Source organism: Netta rufina (assembly GCF_964035555.1).
Source record: "Netta rufina genome assembly, chromosome: 17".
NCBI lineage: Eukaryota > Metazoa > Chordata > Aves > Anseriformes > Anatidae > Netta > Netta rufina.
The window spans coordinates 15,512,238-15,526,292 of NC_140141.1; the positions used below are offsets into that span (position 1 = coordinate 15,512,238).

A 14,055-nucleotide genomic window follows, 5' to 3' on the forward strand; every position below is an offset into this window, starting at 1 on the left:
TAGGTATTAGAAAATGACTGCACTGTAATCTCAACATAGGATAACAGACAATCAGGTAAACCTACAAAACAATTCCATCCATACTGTAAGCCACAAGCATATATTATAAATTTAAATTTTAACATTATTTTCATTTTCAAGACTTAAACTATAATATACTTTCAGGCATTTTGAGGGGACAACAAAGCTTAATTATAATTGCTAGTGCCAACTTATTTTACACTTGTGGGTCTATTACCTACAGGCAATTATAACCTGAGTTGTACCAAGCCTCTCAGTATGATGGTGGAAAACCATTCACACTAGAAAAAAAAAAAATCAGATAATAAAAAGCACATAACTACCCCTGAAGTTTACTTCTCACAACAACATAAAACAACTTCATTTCAGTCCTGCTTTGCCTATATGCTGCAAAAAGAAATTGAACCCTGGCACGTTCTCCCCTATTCCTCTCTTCCTCACCTTCCTTCCCCAAAGACAATGACAGAGGGTATGTCCTTACCCAGGCACAGCTGTAATTTCTATTTGCATGGCATAATATAAGTATTATTTTTTGCATAATGAATTATTAACCTTCTGACTGCTACTATAGAATAAACCAGGAACCTCCCATCATTGGCAATAGGTGGCCATAAGACAACTGAAACTCCACTTCAAAGACAGTGGGGAACCAGCTATGGCTCAAGGACTTTGTGTAGAAGAAAAAGGATCCCCAGAATTAACCAAGGGGAAATTCAGGAGACACCCACCACCATCTCCTCTAATTCCTAGGTTTCTATCAGAGTTCCTACTTCCAAACAGGTCTGAAGTACCTGTAACATCATGCACAGTGATTTTCATACAATTTACGCAGTCAAATTTATGTAACAGAAGAGACTACATGTATGTCATGTTTCTGTCTAACAGCACGTTTGGTTACTGCAACCCTTCTAAGAGTTAAAAAACAAGGTTTAAAACAAACAAAACTTAACCTACACATGTGTGTTTGGCTTGAATAACAAGTTACTGTATGAAGTGCACAGATTCTTATTCTGCCATAGATGTTTGTTCTTCTTTCCCTGTTTCTCAGGGAACAGGCAGGAGGGCTGATACAAGAAATGGCCTATTTGGGCCTGTGTGACTCAAGGAAAGAGGGGAATTACTTTTTTATTGTTTAAAAACAGCTGCAAAAGGAGGAGAACTCTGACTGCCTGGAACTGGCAGCACTGAATTTTTATGTTCTATTTAGTTTTGTCCTTTTACTAATGCCTGGACATAGATTTCTGCTGTTTAGGAACACAAAACAACAACAGCACTTTGTTTTTTTTTTGTTCATGAATAGAACATCAGTCTTCCGAGGATAACTGGTTTTCATTCAAAAGCTCTCTGGTGATGCATATTAGTGCTAAACATTCCACGTTAAATAAATATACATTATTGACCAAGATCTTTATGCATTATACCTTACAATAAATCTTGTTAATCTGTGCACAACTAACAGCAGTTGTCCATTGAATTGTTAAAAGAAATCTAATTTAAAAATGCCCAGATTATTTCTACTTTGAAATTTGTTGTGTATACAGACTACCTGAGAGTCAGTTCTCAAGCATGACTTTCCTGTAGTTGAATATATAAACAGAGCAAATTCTTACTGGATTGATTTTATGTGGTAAGCATTTACCTATACTCAATAATGTGTGCAGAAAGGTGGCACTAATGCCAAGGAACTTTCACAGAATGTTATGTCTCATTTAAAACAGATTTATTCCATTATTCACTAAGGACATGAAGGAAATACAGCACACTAAATTTTGGTTGGTAATGTTTGGTAATATTAAGCAAGCAGCCTGCATAATGCATTTAAAAGAAAACTCTTAGTACATAGGCTTAGATAACTGCAGCCTTGGGTAAAGGCCAGATGGCTTTACCTTAAAATGAAAGTTTTAGTCAAGCCATTTTCCTGTGGTTGTACAATGGCTTTACTTATCAGAAAGCTGGCAAATGACCAAAGTACGTGGAAAATGTATTCCCCAAACCAACTCAGTTTACATAACTCAGACTAAGAATTTCAGCAACGCAGTAGATGCATCTGTGCATGACTGTACACATGCATACAGAAATACAAACAAGATTTATTATCACACTGAAGGAGAATACTTATGATGAAATACTACTTTTTTTTTGTGTGTGCATTTTATATGCATACCACAAAAGTTAAAAAAAAATATAGCAAGATGAAGACAGGCTTAGATTTAGTATATTGATACACAGATGTTATAACCATTTAAATATAGTTGGAAGCTTCCAACTGTGTTTTTTTATTTTTTATTATTATTATTTTTATATAAGTTACTGTCAGGGGTTACCATAATAGAATGAACACTTGCATGGAATTCATCACAGCGCAGATTCAAATGTCAGTCTTGAGTAAGTTCATCCAATTTAAGTTGCATTGCTTTGTTTTCAGTAGCAATAATAAACAACTTGTAGACAGTACCCTGCTTATCAATGTATTTGGAATTTTAACAGAATACAAAAAGAAATAAATATTTCTGCCCTCTGTTTTTAAGACTGACATCATTAGTGCTAATCTCTAAGAAACTGCAGACTTTTTTTTCCTGCTGATAAGACTTCATAAGGTTGTCAAGTCAGTTCTTATTACCTTCCAATTTGGCCCCAAAGGTCCTCTCTTAGTCTTAACTGACTGGAATAATGCAGGGTCTTCATCAGCTTTGTAGTCCTATAATGTAAAAAAACAACTAAGAGTCAGAAAAAAAAAACCAACAGAAAGATTCCCATTGTATTGAGCTTGTTCTTTTCAAGACTACCAAATTGATTGACCTGAGTGATCTGGAGCAGGGTGTGGGGAACACATTTGTTTAAGCTTTTGCTGAATACTCCATCACACCTGCTCATTAGCACTCTGGGGCTCCCTTCTAGGTTAGACTTTTCTTGTGCTAGGCACTGTCTGTGTCACAGGCTCTTATCCTTTCAGCTTTGTAAGCTTTCTTGGGGAAAGGAAAACAGTACTACAGAAATCGGTATACTAACATTTAGCAAATTGCAACATGTCAACTTCTGAGAAAACAGAACAGAAAGGGAAGAAGGTGTAAGTGAGCTAACCTGCAAGGTTAGAAACTGCATAATCTCAAGTCTGTGAGATACATTACCAGGCTAAATACAGAGAGGGCACAAGGCAGCAATCCAAGTGGCACTGCTTTAGAACAGACATCACTACTTATCAAGTCACTTACGGTGGAAACAAAGCTATTATCAATAGAGCTGAGAGATTACAAATGCTTCCAACATATAAATTTACTTAATTTTACTGATGACTAGTATGGAAATGGTTATTTCATAAAGATACTTCTTTGGGGATTAGGGAAGGATAAAAATCCCTGACCTCAGTACTGAGTACAAGTAAGGTTTACATAATGTCTTAAAAATATCCGCCTAAGAAAACCACTACACCCAGGCAACCAAAGAGAATTGTAAAAGTTCAAATTACTTTTAAGTAGAACAAGTAGGCGTTGCAGAAAAGCCTCAGAGTTTAGCAAAGTTAAGGTGTAATTCTTAAAAGCTATTCTAATGAGGACAAAATTTGCAGAACATTAAAGAAATACCACCAGAAAAGTAGCTACTGTCATCCCCCCACTTCTGCAGAGTTGTCACAAGAATCTAATTTGTAAACAGTTTCAAAGATGAATTGAAACTGTACCTTCATCTTTCTTACTGCATCCCCCTACATTCAAAATTAAATCCTATCAGCCCCAGGATAGACAAATTTCAGAAAGGATCTCTACTGAAACTGCAATATTGATATTTCTTCTGAGGCACAACGAAGGCATCTAACTACATCCTCACTGCAGTATGTTGTGGAGAACTGGTTTCCACAGATGACTGAGTTAAGAAGTTCTTGTAGGTGAAGGTATGAATACAAATGTACGTAAAACAAACCCGAACACTTTAACATTATTAAGCAGGAATTGTCACACTGGGTTAAACAGGAGCCCACTCTAATCTAATATTCTGTCTTAGTGGCCAGTAACAGATGCTGCATGGAAGGATGAAAATAACCCACTGGCAGAGTTATCAATCCAAGTAGTAAAAGTTTGGTTTTCACTTAGGTGTTTTGTTTTGTTTTCCCTGGAAAGAATATAAGCTCTTCATTTATAGAGCATCATATAACTGGATATTTCTATCCCCTTTCACTCTTGCCCTTTGCTGCAGCCAGTGGTAATTAGTGACTAGTGCATTATGAACTGTGCAAAAAGTATTTCCTTCTCCCATTCTTCCAAAGGGTCTGTTCCCCCCTCCATTTTATTGGCTTCTCCATTAACCTTGTATTGACATGGGTAAGGTGAACTTCACATGTAACATTTTTCACATTTATTTACTAAGAAAATCCAAAATGTGCCTGAGAATAACAACCCCCACAAAAGAACCTTCCTCCACTCTCCCAAAACAGTTCCATTTCCCTATTTTCAATATTTAACTCATGTAAGTTGAACTCATCACTATTACACATACAGTTGAGGAGTTGCTATATGAATTCAGTATTTCAGGCGTCAGAAGTGCAGAAGATCCCATCTAACACATCAGTTTTCAGATCTAGATTCTTCCATTAGCATGCAGGAATGAAGGCTACTTCTAAACTGAAATTTCAAATCCACAGAGGGAGGCTATACAAATCAGTCACTAATGCTCACATGATGTTTACGATTTTGATGTTTACAATTTACTTTTTTTTTGCAAGCTAGACAGGACTAGAATATTTCAGGTCCTCTCAGACGAATCTGGTTTCACTTACAGAAGCTCAGCTATTACACTCCAACACTTTCTTCATACTTTCCAATTCTTTTAAAATACCTAGACTATGTATTAAGATGAGCTGAAGAAGTGATTTAAAAGACAATTTTTCAGCCATTTTGTAATTAATATATTTAGAAAGCATTAACAGGTATTCAGACAAACTTGTGTTAAGCATTTAAATTCAGACTAAAAACTGACCATCTTTCCTAGAAACATCTAAGTGTTTCAAAAGACATTTAATCCCATTGCCAGTAGATATGTTTTATGAACTTCCACAACACAGTATTTTCCTCTATATTGCCCTTTAAATTTAAACAATATATTTATATGAAGTACCCAAATAATAGCCAAACAGCTTTAGCAGGGTGCTCCTACAGGTACCAAGATAATACTTCATCTACCACACAGGAATTTTTTGATTAATTGGTATAAGAACTGTACATTAACATTGAAAATTCAGCAACACCTAAGTGCAATTCCACTCTTGAATTATTACAGTTGAGAAGGACTAATAGCAATATTTGTGCTTTCATAAAACCCTGCTTATTTATTATTTTACTGGAATAAAGCATGTCCTTTTTACAAGCATCAAAATGAACAGTATTCCCTTATATACGATAGCTTTGTCATGTAGTGTAGAGCCCTACCTCTCAATGCTGCTGCAAGTGAGCAGTAGCCCAGTAAGAGTTAGCCCGCTGGCCTTGTTAGCATTGTCTCCTTTAGGAAGCCAAGGAGGGAGGTGAGCAGAGGGTGCAGAGCTTATACTGCTTGCCACCAGCTGTAGAGTTCTCATCTCATTTGTTATTTCAAATAACATGCGTGAAGACAGCTGCAACCTGCTCATATCCTCAGGTCCACAGCATATTCTGAAGGCTTAATTTCATACACTTTGTTGTTTGTTTATAAACACTTGGGTGGAAAAAAAGATTTTTCTTTATAAGTAAATCACCTTTAAGAAATATATTTAAATAGTAAAGCAAAGTAATTTTACATAAACTTATTTCATGTTTTAAATTACTGATAATCACTGCCTTTTAACAACCTCATTCAAACATCGGAATAGAAGACACTGAGAAAGGGATCAAACTGTAGTAACATATAAGCAGTTTGCCAATTAACAATCATGAGACACGAGCTTCCATATTTTAATGCCAATTTTGTAAACAAAAACAGGCCTAGCATTCGATGCAACCCCGAGTTTCCTAGTTCAAATGTCTGAGTACCCTACCATAGCAGAGCCCGACACTCATACTGGTGTCTAGGGCATATGGGGACCAATCGCACATTCTTCGGTGGTACTAACAATACCCAGAGGATGCTGCAGCCTTAGAGCACAAACATAACACGATTAGGATGTTCTCATAGTTAAAGTTCATCTCTGTGCTTTCTTTAGAGGAAAAAAGAAGAAAGAAGAATTGTGAAGAGCTTCCATTACTTAGTACAGAGCACAACCAAGTCTAAAAGCAATGAAAGGACAGGACCAAAATGAGTCCAACTTATTTTATTAGGAAACCAGGAGAGAGTAAAAAAAAAAATATTTTATGACAGTAAAACTCTGGTGCTTTTTTAAATGCAATCCAAAACAAAAATTTTCAACAACTTCCAACACAAATATAAACTGAATACTATAAAATCTACCTGTCAAAAAAGACAGAAAACCAGGAAGCAGCAATATTATTCAAAAGAATGACTTAAAGGAGGTTCACTAAGAATGACAAGAAGTCGTCTGTAAGCTTGCTGTTTTGCCTACTCAGCTTTTACTGCTCACAAACCTGTGTTAAATTTATCGTTTGCCCAACCAGAAAGGAGACTCTGAGACTTGAGTTTTTTTCTTTTTAAGGTGAAGGACATAAAAAAATATCAACAGCTAAAATATATACACACTTGAATATATATATGTTTACATTTGAATAGAAAAGCTGCTTTTTCTTACAGCAGAGCATGACTCGTTTCTCATTTCTCTGTTTCAACGTGGAACACATGATACAGAACAGCTGGTAAAGGTCTTCCCATTACACAGATGGGAAGCTCCTCAAAGTGAAGAGCACTCTGCAGCCTGGGGTGTGATTCCCAGGCAGCCATCCCAGGCTGCCCATTCCTTTCTACATCCATTTCACTTGAGAAGCAAGGGAAGCAAGCAACAGAGCAGAGGTTCAGCTTCCTTAACATCCAGTGTTGATCAGTACTGGAGGACTACAACAGTGGGCTTGTCTAATCTGAAAGCATCAATGCAAGTAAGAAACATCCAAACTCACAACATGAAAAAAGATACCCAAGGCTAAACACGTGCAGAAGATGAAATACCACAACTCACTACAAGTTGCCATGAGGCTTTCTCATAATTCTGCAATAAAATGGTTCCACACATGCCTAATATAGGAGTTTCACAGATCCACTGTCCTTTGCAACCACTACAATGGAAACTCTACATAAAACATCAATTGGAAAAAATCAAGCAAATTTCAGTAAGTTAGCATCCTTGCTTGAAGAAAGCTAAGCAAACATAATTTTTCTCCGCCAGTTTCCACTCAGTATAATGCAGAAGCATACATAGCCTTGTCAAATGATTAAAGTGAAATATACTCGGCAATTTCTACATTAGCATTCCAACCTCCATCCTGAAAGGGGAAAAAATAATCAACTAGGATCACCAAGTAACATCTGAAATCCTCCGCAACCTTTATATTAGAAACTGCATTCATTCACTAACCAAACCTGTAGCATCTCATACCACAAGTACTTTATACCTGCGTGTTATGATGGATACTGTTGCAAGCTTACAGAAACGCACTGTAGGATGCAAATTTTTAAATACACGGTGATCAGATAACTCATGTTATGATAGGAACTTTGCTTACTTTTGCTTTGGCATTTTTGCATTTAAACTCACCTACATACGCAACTCTGATTTGATTTTTATGTTGTGAAATTCTTGGCCAGATACCATAGGGATACCCAAGCCCACCCGATAGGACAGTGCCCGCCAGCCTCTCATTGCGCAGGAACATAGGTGTAAAGTAACTGTGCTCTTGCATTTAGGATCCACATATACACCCAGTTGGAAACCCTGGAAATAAATGTTATCTACAGTATAAGGTAGGAGTAAAAAGAAAAATTCAAAGAAAATAGATGAGTCATGGTAAAGTTTTCTACGCCAGAGACCACATACAGCAGCTTTCAAGAATCACTTAAACCAAGTCTGGGTAAGGGCAGAAAAAAAATCTGTCTAGATTGAAGTCTAGAAGGACAAGAGAGCATTGTGGGAACTCTTCTCAATACACAAACCCTACCAGCATGCAAGGAAGGAGACTGGACTAGAGCCAGAGTACAAATAAACAATAGTTCTTTGCAGAGTTTAAGGAAAATATCTGTGCAGCAAGAGCTTAAGTCCTGACAGCAACAACTCCTTCTTAGGAAGAAAAACAGGCAACAGTTGGAACAAGTACTACAGCTGGAAAACACTGAAGCTCTCTTGAAAGCTAGACAGGCATACATTAGGCAGCAGTGTCAGAATATAGATGAATTAAGATGTTTTCAAAGAAATACACAAATATTGTTTCATATGCACTTCCTGCTCAAAATCTCAATACAACATGTGAATGCAACAAGCAATAATAGAGTGTGAACAACAACCACATACAATAAAGTAATAATCACAACAAACCCAGAAACCACATTTCTTTACAATTCTTTGCCCATCAACACGAAGCTAAGTTACGCCAAGATGCATCAATACATTAGGAACAACTTTATATTGGTGATACCACTTCCTTTCCTTATTAAGGCCTGATAAAACTAATAGCAGTATTGCTGATAGTTCATAGCTCAGTCTACTAATTATTATAAAACTCAAAAGCATACATACTAGATAGAATAGTATTAGGAAAACTTCCTGAACATAACATAAAAATGACACAAGTCTGGTATATGATATGCAAATTCATGAAAAAAGCTTCCTGAACACCACCTATACATGTGTAAGACTGACTGGGCATGCATATACAATTTCAGGCCTTCCAACTCAGTATTGCATTAGTTCTTTGACCTTTAAATGGAAGAATACACATGCTACCAGTATTATTTAGCAGAAACTACACGAAGTTGACTGTGAAAGGAAAAACACATAGCACTTTTCTCTTTTATGACCCACAGATCTGTGGATCGTCTTTCATGTCAAGATAAAAGAAGATAAAAGAAGAAAGTCAGGTTGAAAGTATGTCAAATTCCCAGCTCAGTGCATGATTCCCAAGTCTCATAAATGAAACACTGTGACATAACTGTTATGCAAAAAAACCACATTTTCATATTTTGATAGGTTTAGGTATGTAGCATTTGCTCTTTACTAACAATCAATGTCCAACAAGGTGACGGAAAAAATACACTTTGGGGCAAAAAGTCAGGCCTGAAGCAGCCACTCTGTTTTCAACGCTTCTCTGGATAACAGCATCTCAAAGAGCACTGGTGACCATTCATACTGTGATTTTCACAAGAGGTACTCTACAACGCTGTCATTTTGATGCCCGAATCCTAATCACTAATGTATTTATAAACAAGTCAAGGACATTACAAAATCTACTATGCCCTGGATCTTTCAAGTATTAGAAGTCTCTGGGCTTTCCTCAGCAGCAGATGAATAAAAAGTACTGATTACTTAGACCAGAGCCATTGTAGCAATCTTCAATACACAGTAGTTTGTATGCTAGACTGTAAACACTCACAGCAATTTGAAAGCAGAACTTCACAAGAGTTGAGAAACGACTGCCAAATAAAGATACAACCACATGATCCCAAGTCATCTAGAGAACATCCACCAGCTGAACACCAGTCCATACAACTACACCTGCCTCTCCTGGATGCCAAAATGAAACAACCCTACAGAATTGAAGTCCAATAAGAATCATGTTTAAGTTGATTGTGCATTCTTCAAAAGAAATGTTCTTCATTTTTTATCCTTCAAAAGTAACTAAGAAGTATAATCTGATCCTTTTGCTAATGCACAGTCCACAATGTAGTCAAGACGTTCCAAGACTACTGTCAACAAAACACACAACAGATAGTAAACTTCTGGACTAGCAATATGGACCTTTTAGATGCCTATATCATGAATTGAGTCCAAACTGGGACAAATCCACCTTGCTATCAAAAAACCCATCTCTTTCACTCAAGAACTCTTTTGCAGACTACATAAGAAAAAGACTTCCTATATTCCATTATATTTCTTGAAACCACAGAACAAGGGATGGTACTGCACACTGAATAGACAACCCTTATCTCTAGTACTTAATGCAGCATTAAATAATTTGACTGATCTGTATAAAATCGTACTTCTAGAATTTTGTTTCAAGTAATATAATGAAGATCTAAAATGACCTAGAACAAGATATTTAATTTCCTCTTCACTGTACAGAAATGGCTATAAACCTGACTTCAATTTCTTTGTTTTCACTACACTCTAGTTTCTTACAAATTGTTTACAAAAATTTGTTCTTTAAAAAGTCTTACTCTCTCAGGAAATAATTTTTATATACAAATCACATAAAGCTACTTGGATTGTACACTGGAGATGATTAAGAGATGCCAGGGTTAAATGTGTATCTGAAGAAAGCCACAGATTTTGGCCAAATTATTTTTATACATACTTAAATGAGCACAAGTTAGCACATGCATGACGTCAGTACCTTAAAGAATTTTACTATTTTCTGTATTTATGCTGATTGCAGTTCTGAAACTAAAGTAACTGTCACACTACAATGGCTTGGCCAAGGTTCACTCACTAATACAAGATAAAAAATCTTGAATATATTTATCAAAACTTTTATCAAGATTGCTGGATCTTATAAATGCAGTTCCATTCCTTCAGTCGTAATGTTATACAAACTAGTACATTTTGTTTGTTTTTCCAAGCCAAAATGTGACCAAGAAAATAAATGCATACATAAAACTTTCCTTTGGCAACACTGAGTATTCCTATTCCCAGTGCACCTAAAAAAAACATAGTACACAAGAAAAAAAAGTCAGCCACTTAGAAGGATAATGGCTGAAGAACAAACACTGTAATGAAAAAATTGCCTACCACCTAAGTGACTTCAGAAACTACCCAATAGAGCGAACAAGCCAATGCTCTAGTATCATTGAACAAACAGGAAGAAATTTTAGGGGGAAACCTTTTGGACAAGAGAGACTGTATAGAAAACAGTAAATGCTTTCATACAGGACATTTTATTTCCAAAACTGTAGACTTTTCTGAAGGCATAAAGCAAGTGGATCAGGCAATTTTGTTACTATAATGTATCTGAAACTTCCAAAAAAAATTACTCAAGTTCCATTACAAACATTTCACAGCAAACCTAAGTCATTAACATAAATTGAAAGCGTCTTCTCATGGAATCATAACCAGTAAAGACAGAGAAAACAAAAGCCAGAAACTGCAGATTTTTGTAACAGAAGAGACTGTAAGTCTGTGACAAAGAGAATTTCTGCTGTAAAACAAACTCCTAACTATCTAGGAAAGGGGAGCAAACGAATAGAGTGAAAAGCGTGCTGGCCTACGGATAACTCAGGGTTATATCTAAGTTTGCATAGAATTTTAAATACAAAGCCACTCTTTGCTTGGTAACATCAGGATTTGCAAACCTGCATGTCTAGGAGATGAAATGGAAATGAAAATCTGAATCAAATGATGAAAATTATTCCCAAGTATTCCTACACAATGGTAGACTCTACTGTGACTTTGAACTTTCAAATACTTGCTGAGCACTTATCTACAGATGAAAAAAATTGTTAGGAGCTACTAGAAAAGGAGAAGTTAGAAACACCAGAAATGACTAGAGGAGCTGGCTTAAACCATTCTGACCTCATAGTTTTGATACTCTGTAATATTCAAAAGGGGAAAAAAAAAAAAAAAAAAAAAAGGATTATTTCTGAAAATAGTTCCAAGAACTTCCACATGAAGATGGACTGAAAGACAGAGGACCCTTGACTTGGAAAGATAGGATAAAAAGGAGGTGGGGGAGGATGAAGGAAGTCTGATCAAAGTCTGTAGGATAAGTTCTGCAGAAAGTATAAAAAGGGAACGAATTTTCCCCTCACAAAATTAATTAACTTATCAAGCAGGCAAGAAGTATTCTTCCTCCTTCCCAACACTCCATAGAATTCATGATGCCAAAAAGGTCATAAGTATAAATGTTTTCAAAAATTGATTAGATGCGCTCATGGGAATGTAAGTGGCTAATTAACAGGGCAGATGCAACCACTGGGTCTGGAAGTCCTTTAAAAACAGAAAACAACCTCTCAGCTTCTCATGTTCTATTGCTTCCCAAGTTTCTTATCCTTCCACAAAGTATCTGCTACTGGCCACCAACAGGATACTGGGTTAGATGGATCTTTGTCCTGAGCCAAAAACATAGCTTCTTTTAGCATACCACCATCTGTCAGTCTTCAGTACAAAGAAAACGCAACATTAGAGGCAAACCATGTCATCTAACAGTGCAAGAGGGCACGTAGCACAAGCAGTGCTGTTCACTAAGAGTACTTCAAACAGAACAGATATTTAAGTTCAACAAACATTAGTAATAAGCACAACCCTTTATTTACACATACTGCGATCGAGCAAGCATTCTGACAGATGACAGCATTGTAGTTGTTTGCCACAATTCCAGGCACGGAATAGGGAATGCACAACATACATTTACCTGCCAGTTCAGCTCTAAGGTCATATGGAATGTCTGAAAGAACAAGGGGCAGCAAAACGATTCCTCGCTGCATTAAAATAGGCAAGACACATTTAATTTGATTTACAGGGAGGTTCTCCAAACAATGTATTTTCATACATGTAAATCCACAGATCATCTGTTAAAGATCAGTTAAGCAACAGTGCAGGTTATACACTTATGTTGGTGATATAAATAGCAATTTATGAAGCAGAATCCTTTCCACTTCACATACCATAGCCTTTTCCCTCCTTCCTTCACTTTCCTGCAATGGAGACTGCTCCCCACAATGTTGGATATCCACATATTTATTTTTAGAAAATAACAATTAAAGTTTCAAGAATGGCTGCAAGTTATCACAAACACATACGGGTTAGTGTCGGTGTTAGACCATACCATTTTCCTACTCTTCAGAAATAAATGATTAGACATAGAAGAGCCCAGCTGTTAGAATTAAACCACGCAATTCCAGTAGGAAAAAAAAAAGCATAAAAAGCAACCACAGTAAGAGCAAGGAAGTAGGACAAGCATTTAAGTGCAGCGAAATTACCCTCTAAAGTCGCATAAACCAACATATCCTACCTTCTTATTCAGATCAATTATATACACTTTGAGGTACTTCACTGAAAGCTGACAATAGAGGGGAACAGAATGGGAACTATTACAAACATTAAGTGTTGTCCTGTCAGCAAAATCTCAACAAACCAGAAAAAGCTGAACTACACATCTCTTTGTGTATTTATTTCAGCAGAATTTGATAAAATCAGATTTAGAGCACACATCTTTTCTGTACAAATTCCAATTGAAAAGACAAGTTGAAAGCATGCATTCCCAACACTAAACTTTGTCACATTCTCTTCTTCATCTAGCAGCCTACTTCCACCACACACATAAGTAACCTTACACAGAAACCACACACTACCTTTGCTCTGCATACAACTTCTCTGAGTAACCATGTGCTCTTACTGATAAGATCTCTCCTAAATTTTTCCTTCTTGTATCAAGGTATTAAACTTCATATTCTCAGATAGAGAACCACAGACTCCTAAGGACAGACTTCTGGGTATATCCAGGGTGCTTATGCTCACCAAAGCAATCACTAAAAGGAAAATGAACAAGTAATTCCACAGCTCTCAGAAGAAATAAGCAGTTTATTTCTTCAGAACTGTTCTAATGAATGAAGTTTAAAAATAAAAAAAAGTCTAGCTTTCAATGGCAAACCCCGATGGTTCCTCTTGAGATTGCCTGAACCCCAGCTGGAAGGATGGGTGGAGGGACAGAATTATTTAAAGAAATTCTAACCAAAAGTAGCAGCAGAAGCACAAGAGCAGCTTGATGGATATACCATGCTCTGTCATGCAGGACACACAGGGTAGATTCTTGCTCGTGGCTTCACAAACCAAGATGGGCACATACATGCTTGCATGATTAATTAGTTTATCTACCAGTAAAAAGTACATCTGTGCCAAAAGTCTGTTGCCTTTCATGTTTTACTTGTGCAACTAAAAGTCAAACTCAGTAATTAAAATTGTAAACACATTTGCTAAGTGTGGAA

The 14,055-nt window shown here is 36.5% G+C and overlaps 1 protein-coding gene across 1 annotated transcript in view; it reads right to left on the reverse strand.

Annotated features, from left to right (window-relative positions):
• Positions 1 to 14,055, reverse strand: part of PITPNB (phosphatidylinositol transfer protein beta) — a 29,656-nt gene that overhangs the window by 7,680 nt on the left and 7,921 nt on the right. Inside the window, exon 7 of the mRNA XM_084297128.1 lies at positions 2,642 to 2,719. Within this exon, the coding sequence (XP_084153254.1) occupies positions 2,642 to 2,719 (78 nt within the window). The remainder of the gene's footprint in view (positions 1 to 2,641; positions 2,720 to 14,055) is intronic.